Genomic DNA, 11021 nt, shown 5'->3' with positions numbered 1-11021 from the left:
ATTTTATATATGTATATAATATATCAGATAGTGTTACTATAATTATATAAAATAGATTAGTAGAGTACACAGTATTTTAAACCATATATTTAGAAATGCTCCTGCTGTGCTTCTAAATATCAAATGAATATTGATCTCATGATATGTAATATAAAAAAAATACATACAATATAATAACGTATTATATACAACACAATTATGGAAATTTGATTTTACATCGGTTCGATTTTTTGTTTTTATTTATATTTACAATAATACGTATGTATAATAAAATTCAGACTTCAAAGTAAATTCTACATAATATAAAAATGTACATTTAAAGTATAAAATAAATTACAAAGGAAAAAATATTGTGAATCATTCTCACATGTATAGAAAATTATGTTACATTACAACAGTGTATCAATATTATAAGCATAATTACGAGTAAAAACAACATAATAAATCATCTCACGGGCAAATATCTCTACTGTACGAGCTTCAGTTAAACAAACCGTAGATAAGATAGCGGAGAGTCGGATGGAGTAGTCTCTCAGTCACATTCGAGCTATGGACAACTTTGGATATCGCGAGATAGTCTGGGATACACCATCCCATAGTACACGCACCTCCATTCGGAGTCGATATCTACGTAGTGTGAGTTCACGTGCTACAGAAGAATTCCCACTAAATGTAACGTTACCCAAGCATGTGCGAAACATTGACCTACTGGAAACCGCCCGTGACCTTGGAGCAGCGAAGGAATATTTATTTGTCGGACCCTCACCCCCCGCTGAGGACGCTCCAGATACATACCATAGCTTTGATTTCGTCCCTCCCGATACTGAGGCGAGAGTTACACATGAATCAATCCGAAGAGGAATATGTGAAAAGGCGCTTTCATTGGGTGCTGGGCGATTATTTGATGATATAGAGTGCGGGTTGGTCACAACAGAAAATATACAAGAACATATCGCTTCTGCCCCAGAAGCAATCATTAATTTAGCTTTACTGTGGATAGCATTTTTAGCACGTGACGACTTGCTGCCGGCTATTTTGGATGCTGGTGCTGAAATTCAATTCTCTGAGCCTATTGGTTTAGCAGCTTTACACTTAACGTCATTCGCAGCTGGAAAAGATGCGGTTCTTTATTTACTATCTCGAGGTGCTGATGTTAATTTTACTCCGAAATACTTTGCTCCTTTACACTGTGCAGCATTTGGAAATTGTGTGGAAGTTGCCGATATATTAATATCCAATGGCGCCTCTTTACATGCAGTTGTTCAGAGAGCAGGCTGTGAAGACAATCTTGTTCACTGTGCAGTGAGATCTGATGCCGTAGAATGTATGGATTTTTTTATAGAAAAGGGTGTAGATCCAAGTTATGTTACTTCTGGAGGTAAAAATGCTTTACATATTGCTGCAGAACTTGGAGCTCAACGATGTTTAAGTTATTTATTGAAGGAAACCAAGATAAATGTAAATGGATTAACTAAACAAAGAGACAGGGAATGCACTGCTTTACATTTAGCTGCTGCACGAGGATATTCTGAATGTGTGGAATTATTACTAGCTGAAGGCGCAAAAGCAAATACATTAAATCACAAGGGCTCTACTGCACTCCATTTAGCTGCCAGATGTTCTAGTGTAGAATGTATTGAAGCTCTCCTGAGAGACGGCAATGCTGATCCCAATGTTGAAGATTCAGACAAGAGAACACCATTGCATGCTGCTGTTAATCATTCGGAGCGTGCCTGTGATATCATAGATATGTTGGTTAGTTGTGGAGCACAGATAAATAAAAAAGATGTTTATGGGTATTCTCCTTTACATCTTGCTGCGATAGATGGTGTAACTCAATGTGTTGAAATTCTACTTTTTATAGGAGCTGACGTTACCTCTAAATCAAATAAAGGCCATACTGCTTTAAGCGTAATTGCTCGAAAATCTCCTAAATCTTTATCAATTTTACGAGATAATTTGGACAATGGTATTTCTATTACTCCGCAGACAGAAGCCAATGAGGAAGTACAAATTGAGTTTGATTTTGGTAAACTCCTTAAGTTTTCATATCCTCGCGAAATTACGTATTTAAATATTTTAATTGATGAAGGTCAAAAGAATATTTTGCAGCATCCTTTGTGCTCAGCATTTTTGTACATGAAATGGCGAAAAATAAGAAAGTTTTATTTAGCAAGACTAATTTTTTGTTTTCTATTTGTATCATTTTTATCTATCTATGTTCTAACAACAGTTGTAAAGGCCTGTAATGGAAAATATTCAAAGAAGTATGGAGTACCGAATGAGCTTTGTCAGAAGCAATCTTTACTTGGAGCTATGTTAGATAATAATCCTATTAAATTTGAGAGATGGGTGCTTATGGGAATTACAGCATTTGAGATCGTTCGCAAACTAACTGGCATAACTGGTTACTCGAGTATTTTTCAGTATTTTACTACATTTGAGAATTTAATGGAATGGTTTGTTCTACTTTCTGTATTTTCATTATACAATATAAATGACGATTACAGTTGGCAAAATCATGTCGGTGGATATGCAGTGCTTGGTGCTTGGACAAATTTGATGCTGTTGATGGGACAACTTCCAATGTTCGGTGACTATGTGGCTATGTACCAAAAGGTATTAGCAGAATTTCTAAAATTACTCTTGGCTTACATTTGTCTCTTGCTAGGTTTTAGTATCTGTTTTTGTGTAGTATTTCCGAATGAGGAAATGTTTTCTAATCCTTTAATGGGTTTTATTACTATAGTTTCAATGATGGTGGGCGAATTGAACTTAAGTATACTAATTAACGATCCACTTCAGGACGACCCACCGCTGCACTTTGAGATATCATCGCAAATTATTTTTATCCTTTTTCTCATGTTTGTCACTATTATCTTGATGAATTTGCTTGTCGGTATTGCGGTTCATGATATCCAAGGTCTCAGGAAAACTGCCGGATTATCTAGGCTAGTCAGGCAAACTAAACTTATATTGTTCGTTGAAATGGGAATGTTTAGCGCTCTCTTGCCTAATTGTTTACATAAATACGTATACAGAACGGCCCTGGTGTCTCCAGAGGCTGGAAAAGTAATATTGAGCGTGAAACCATTGAACCCCCGTGAGAATAGACTGCCAACAGACATAATGATGGCTGCATATGAACTGGCGCAATTGAACAAAGTAAAATTCTGTGGATCTGTGAAGGAAGTTTTACACAAAAATAGATATAACTCATCAAAATATAAGAATGAATCACAGACTGCAGATCACAACATGAATATAGAATTGAGAGGAATGCAAGAGAAAATAGATCAGACGACGTTTAATTTGAAGAAAATAGATCAGGAGATAAGACATTTAAATACACTATTAATGGAACAGCAACAGTTACTGCAGAATATGTTCAAATATTTAGATTTGGGACACCGCTCCGGTCATGTGACGACTCCCTACAATGCTGAGTCGCCTGTGTTTTTTACGAACAATAATTTAGATGTTCCTAAATATCAGTGATATTTTTATCGTGTACTTATAGTTATAGGTAATAGCTTGAGTATTCTTATAATAACATCAGGGTATTTTTATAATTTAGACAAGTGACAAAATATTTGCCTAAATATCTGCGTCATAGATTTAATCTAAGATAAATAATGAATGTTACAGATAATAAAAGAAATTTGATGATACTTTTATACTTATTACTTAATTATTATCTTGTGTAAATATACATTTGTTACAATTTTGTTGTGTGTATTTTTATTGTTATGTTAATTTTATATAGATATTGTTTAGAGTTATTTGCATAGGTACATCTGGTTTATTAGCATCCGCGAATATGCAGTTTTCTGTACCTGTTGTAGGGTGAGACATGGTAGTACAATATCAAGGTATACATTCATAACATATAGTTCTATAGAATTGCAATGCACTAGAGATTTCTTAAAGATTACGTGATGTCCAAAGTTTCAGGTTCTAATCAGGTTTGTAAACGCCGATTGTCAATTTCCATTAAACTTCTAACTTTTTTGCCATTTAATTTCGTATACATAAAAAATGATGCAATGAAACTATTTTTGATGGTTAACATCAAAAATAGTTTTTACTATCTCATTAATAATATTAATATAAGAAGTATGCATATAGTTTTATAAGATAAATTAAGTATTTTAAAACTTTAAAACAATTGAACTATAAGAAAATGTTTTAACATTCCTGTGTAAAAATTGTAAAGTCAAATATGAAACTAAATAAGGAAACTAACGTTGACTAGACAGTCAAGGTTAGTTTGTTTAAACACAGATTATATGATGTAATAATCTAAACAATATTTTCATTTCGTTCTCAAACTTTTCTCCACAGATCGTTTTATATTTTAAATAATTGTTTCATAGAGATTTTTTAAAGTAGTTAGTAAGTTTTTATTTCTATTCTTCAAGGTTCCTAGGGTGAGGATAATAAACATAAATGTAATAGACTTGGTTCCAGATATTCACACATTAAATTTAATCGAAAATACCCTAACAGTTTGACCGTATTTATAAACATACTGAAAGGCTCGCTGTCACATTTTTTTTTAGTATTATGTTAGTAAAAAAAAAATAAGTTTTGTAAATAACAATCTATAAACATAAATGCAATTAAAACTGAATGAAATGATGCCTGATAAAGTGCCTGGTTGTTATTTGCAACAGATACCGATAGATAGAGTGATTCAACAGGATGGTTGTATAATACATGTGCACTAGGGCGAAGCCGGGGCGAGTAGCTAGTGAAAGTATATAATACAATACTAACATCAAAACATTTTTTTTGTTCTTGTTCTAATCACTGAAACAGCTGGATTTTGACGAGACTTTCATTAGAAGATAGCTAATGTTATAGGAAGTAACTTAGGGTACTTATATATAGCTATATTATTGTCAGTAATCAAGTAAGTAAATCATAAAGCAAATCATTACTGATCGGGAAGTATAGTATTATAAGCGTTGACAATCATTGACAGAGCTTCTTGTATAGTGTTTCTTTTTGCGCGTTGTACTTCTAAAAATGCAGGCGCGCCTCATAGTCGCCATACACCCAATTTACAAAGTGGCTTGTATGATTGGTTAAGGGCTGTCGTAGACGATCAAACGGATATATTTTTAATAGGAACGTTTGATTGTCTAATGTCTTTGTCAATCATACAAGCAACTTGTATTTTGGGTGTATGGCGACTACTTGCTGGTGCTAGCTAATAAACTGATACAAGATTAGGCAATCGGGTACATAAAAAACAAACTATAAATATTGTCTTTGACTAAAACAGTTTGACCACATTCAGTTACAAAAATGTTGCCTTTGACTCAAACTGTTTGACCACATTCGGCTACATAAAAATATAAATATATTGTCTCTGATAGAAACTGTTTGACCGTCTGTAGTATTCCTAAACAGTAGTTACATAGAAGCAGTCGACAATTATATTGTAATGCGTGCACTATAGATAGGTATTGTGTAGCGTCGGCAGCTGCATTTTGGTCGCCATTTAATTTGTATACATATATATAATATGACGATATTTTTTATATTTTACTGACTGTACGCTTACATAATTTTTGATTATAAATAAATCAACAAGATTAAATAAAATTTCTTATCGCCATCGTGTACTATTTTGTAATTTTTTATATGAAATGAAGTCACTTCCGCTGTTTATTCGCTTAGATTTTTTAAACTACGCAACGGATTTTACTGCATTTTTAGCAATACATAGAGAAATTCAAGAGGAAGATTTATATGCATGCACATGCCGCCACAAGTTTAAACTTTGCATTAAAAATATTCAAGTAATGATTTTTCAAGTTACAACGTAATTTGATTTTAGAGCATTAATAAAATACTTTTATATTTATATTAAATTTATAATTATATTTTTTTGATTTAGCTTACGTGGTTTATATTATATGATGCGCGCGCCGGTGTCCCGCCATCAAAGCGCTATGCCACCGCAAGGTGCCCCACTCTTGCGCAGTATGTTAGCACTCCGTATTATTGTACAAATCTGTCTTATCAATAGTTTCCTAATATATATCTCCGTATTCCAAGTCTATTTCTATAGTTTTATTTTCACCTATACACATGTAAAATAAAATTACAAGAATTATTATTTTTAATTATATTTTTTTGCTGCTATTACGTGGTGGTAGTATATGAGGGCATGCGCGCGCCTGTGTCCCGCCATCAAAGCGCCGCCGCAAGGTGCCCCACTCTTGCGCAGTATGTTAGCACTCTAAGCAACTGCAATTATGCTATTACACAGACATCTAACCTGATTGTGTATTAGGAATGGGAAGGTCGGAATATCTATAGAGCAATGAACTGGCAACTTTGTTGAACATTTTGTTATATTTTCATACTTTATAATAATAAGATCAATAATAAGAATAAGTTCTTCCCTTATACTATTTCAAAAAGCTGTACTACTAAATACTTAAGCACCAAATTAGTGCTAGTTGGTAGTTTATATTCACAAGTTTTGACTTAAAAATGTAAAGTTACAATGATTATTTAAAGAGCAACACATAAGTTTCTTACTCGTTCCTCTTGTGATGAGACAGATACCCGAATGAGCGATAGAATAAAAAAAATGTATTAAGTATTCAAAATTGATTTAATTAAGTTTATTTAAATAAAGGATTTTCTATTCTATTCCTGTAGATAATTGTCCGCAAATTTTGTGTTCCATTTATAAAATCTTAGACATCCTCATCATTTCTTCGATAGTTGTCATTATTTGGTGATTTTTACCCGAAAACGCAAGTCTCCATCAAAGGGTAATAAGAAATACACAGCAAAATAATATCTCTGGATAGTTCACACAATGTCGCCGGACGCAGATCTTATGCTAGTTTTACAAACACTATCATATATAGAGTCGTAATTACATCGAAATTAATGTTATATAACATTATTATAATATAACTTTGAAATGTACATCGTAAATTACCTTTTTAATTAAACACTTTTTTAATCTAAGTGTATAAGTGGCTAAAAATTTTCTGTAATAAGATCTTAGGACAAATCACACAGCCACATCTATATAGTCCTAACCTAAGCAGTTTGTGTTATGGTGGCTAGAAAATTATAATTACACATATTATATAGATAATTACATATAAATAAAATTGGAGTGTCTGTTTGTAATATTGAAATAGCCATTTTTACTGCATGCATGAATATAAATACGGTACATACACCAAAAAATCACTTTTTAAAATTTTTGTCTATCTGTCTGTCGGTCTGTTTGTTCCGGCTAATCTCTGAATGGCTGAACCGATTTTAACGGGACCTTTTTTGGCAGGTAGCTGATGTAATAAGGAGTAACTTAGGCTACTTTTATTAGAAAAATAAAGTTAAATTCCACGCGGACGTAGTCGCAGCTAGTCCTCAATATTATTGACCATAGAAAACGTAATGTTAATAGTGATGTACAAAAGTCGAAAAGAAATGTACCAATGCCCAGACTCAGTGAAAAGAATGTTACAGCTACTGTTGATGGATATTAATAAATAGTGTCATATCTCAAACTCAGGTATGTGTCCACGGCGCCAACCGACATCTATTTCTACCTGAAGCCTCAGCATTAATCAGTTGCATGTACAGTTTATTCACATCACATCACACGACCGCATAAAGCATCGCCGACCCGAATCAGCGCGACACAGAATTCACTCTGCTATAATTATGTACTTGGAATTTAGGACTAGGCAAAAAGTGGTCAGTGCAAGCTCTACGATAGATCCGTTATGGAATTAACAGAAGAATACGAAATAATATTAGTTTTATAGATACGAAAGGCTATTCGTATAAAACTCATATTTCGTTCATTTTCGTAACTTGTATAAATAAACACAATATATGTCATTGCTTATATACTACCCCCTCCGCTGGTCTTGATTTACAAACGGCTTTAAAAAAAAAGGAAGTTCTTATTTCGACTGTATTTGTTTATGTTTTGTCTCAAAACTTTCTCCTACATCAACTGATTTTACTTTTTTTACTGGTGGGTTTTGCAAGCAGTGACAATGAAAGCGTCGGTGGTCTAGTGGTTTAGGATATTGTCTCGCATTCAAGGAATCAAACTTGAGTGCGTTCGATTTCTCATTCGGTATAAACATTTATTCATACGTATGATTGTATAGCTCTGGGTGTTTTATATATATATTTCCAAAATAAAATGTAGATGCCTATGACACAGCCTAGATGACACAGCGTGATTGCCGTGAGATAAAAAAATCCACTGCTTACACTCCACTCCCTCCATTCTTGATTTACAACCGACTGTAAAAAAGAAGAAAGTTTCTAATACGAAATTATTCTTTTATAAGTTCTGTTTTTACAATTTTTCTTAGATAAACTAACTTTACCAGTGTTTTTTGCAAAATGCTCCAAGCTCCTTCCAACCGAATCACAGTTTGCAAAACTTGGTCTTTTGCAAGCAGTGATTCGGTTGTAAAGTACAATTGTTAAGTACGTAGGTATTACACCATACTGTTCCTGAATGGCAATGGCAACGCAATAGTGGAGTACACTATTAACTGATCCAAACGACATCCCTGTGATTTACAGCCATATTACGCTGGCTTTTATTCTTGAGAGTGTATACAAAAATCCTTTTTAGGCGATCAGTCACCGAATGGGCTAAAAGTGTCCACTGACACGCGTTGCGTACGCGCATCTATTTGTGCACACTGAATCAGTCCAACTTGTATTAATAGCACTGCCACGCGGCGCGACAGTCTGGATGGGGTCATTTATCAATAGCGGAACTGCATTGCTTGATGCTAAACAAATAGGAGTTATGACGGAGAATAAATTATGAAGAACTAACTGTGCCCGCGCAACTTATAAACAAATATCGAAATGCGAAAATTTGTTAATTTGGATTTTGGTTTTTTACTCTTTCACGCAAAAAGTACTGAAAGGATGAAACTTTACAGTAATATAACTTATACATCAGAATAACACATAGGCTAAAAATATCATGTGCGCGAAGCTGCGGGCACGGCTAGTATTTAATAATGTAACTTAAAAATGTAAGAGGTTTAAAAATGACGAATTTTTATAATACCTTTCATCATCCCTTTCAACCACATATAACCCTTTCTTCACATTAAAAAATAGCATAGGCCCTTTCTCAGTGTCTAGACTATTTATGTGCTAAATTTACGTGAAAGCCCAACGGAGTGAGATACAGACAGACAGAGGTACTTTCGCATTTATAATATTAATAAACATTAACTTTGAGTTGAAACACTTTGCTCAAATTCTTCAAGGTAGACTCAATAGTTATTGATGTCTTTATATACTATTTTATATAAAATTTATCTTTATATACAAAAATTACGTGTCACGTTGTTTGTCCGCGATGGAGTCCTAAACTATGAAACCGATTGCAAATTTGATTTGCACATTATATGCAATTTGATCCAACTTGAAAGATAAGATAGCTTACATCTCAATTTATAGTCGCAATATTATTTTATTCACGAACCTTAGCCACAGCAGCCCGTAGCCGGGTCTGCTAGTAAAATAATAAAAATAAACGATAGTTTCCAGGGCAATCTCATGTGATAAACCTGATGCATTGCTAGCAATGGCTTAATTAGTCCACGTTACAACAATCGCCTTCCGCCTATGATACGACTTTAGGCTTAGAGATTCGAACCTTAGTCGTCGTAATTTTGGTACTCGATAAAATGGGACAAAGTACCAACTCGCTTATAAAGAAAAATCAATAAAACTGCATATCGACATTAATATGACATGTACTGCCATCTATTGACAAAAATGAGAATTACAATGTTTGTTTGGATTAAAATATACCCAGTGAAATATGAAAAAATGAATTTGATCATCATTAGAGAAGGTCGTACACCTACACATCACATGCTAATTGTAGCGGAATTAAACAAATTATAAATCCATTAAGTAGTGAAATGGACTATCTGAATAACACTTATAAATTCGATTAAATATATAAAAGTATTTACTCAAGTAATATATACGATTCTGTAACTTTAATACTTTATAAGTAATTAAGCCAATTACATATAAAGTTTTTAAATACAAAATCATGACGACCTTTTTCTTTTTCTTTAAAAACCGGAAGCAACTGGTTTATGAGGGATTTTCGTGAGATAAAATTCGGTGCCTGTCTAGCAAAATACCCATCGATAGCTATCTTGTATCACAAAATCTTTTTATTGCCCACCAAATGTAGATAATGTTATTAATCGCTGATAAATAAACCGTCATAAATCCGTTTAGGATTATAGGCTTAGGCCTAATGTGAATGAATCTTTCATAATATTTGTTTAAATAAGCTGGAGTTTTGTTAAAAACTAATGTAATGTACGAGTATGTTGGACTCTTTTTCCGCATTTAGCATCACGTTTTTGTCTTTGTTCGTGGTGAGCGGAGGCTGCTAGTGTAGTCGGCCAAGCTCCTCTTAGAAGCGCAGAAGCCTCCTAGTGTCTTCACAGGCTTCACGGAGCGACCTCACGTCATTATCATCAATCATAAAGAATTAGCTATTAAAATATTTTTCTTTGATTACTCGGTTTTCGAGTCTAGTACACATTATAATAATAATAATAATAATCTCAGGACAATTCACACAGCGCCGTCTAGACCCAAGTTAAGCTAGCTAAACCTTATGAGTACTAGACAACTGATACAAATACATAGATATTTTTTTTCTTAAATACATACATATTATACATAGAAAATACCCAGACCGATACAAACAATCATACTCATGAATACAAATGATTGTGCCGTGCGAGGAATCGAACCCGCGACCATCGGACGTAAAGCGGTGTGCTAAACTGCTAGACTACCGAGGTCGTCAACATTGTTAATATACTTACTTACTTGGGTTACTGAGCAAGTAGTACTCTTTAGTATCATTTTATTATCAGATACATTTGATATTACTCACGTTTTTTCTTTAGAATTCATCGATTATGTTTATTACTGTAATAATCGATTAAAAA

General features: G+C 33.6%; 1 protein-coding gene across 1 annotated transcript; it reads left to right on the top strand.

Moving 5' to 3' along the window:
• The first annotated feature begins 293 nt into the window (after positions 1-293).
• On the top strand, positions 294-3728 carry LOC131852102 (transient receptor potential channel pyrexia-like). The gene has a single exon (XM_059202733.1). It carries the CDS (start codon positions 550-552, stop codon positions 3496-3498), a length of 2949 nt encoding a protein of 982 aa, XP_059058716.1. The 5' UTR covers positions 294-549; the 3' UTR covers positions 3499-3728.
• Positions 3729-11021: the final 7293 nt, after the last annotated feature.

This window comes from Achroia grisella, unplaced genomic scaffold, assembly GCF_030625045.1.
Source record: "Achroia grisella isolate CSIRO2021 unplaced genomic scaffold, CSIRO_AGI_Agris_v1 utg840, whole genome shotgun sequence".
NCBI classification, from domain to species: Eukaryota; Metazoa; Arthropoda; class Insecta; order Lepidoptera; family Pyralidae; genus Achroia; species Achroia grisella.
Note: the sequence above shows the minus strand (reverse complement) of the source record. Positions and strands in the feature narration are given on the sequence as shown.

Bases quoted from the DNA above. Each gene is read 5' to 3' on its own strand.
- LOC131852102 (XM_059202733.1), top strand. From the start codon at position 550: ATGGACAACTTTGGATATCGCGAGATAGTCTGGGATACACCATCCCAT.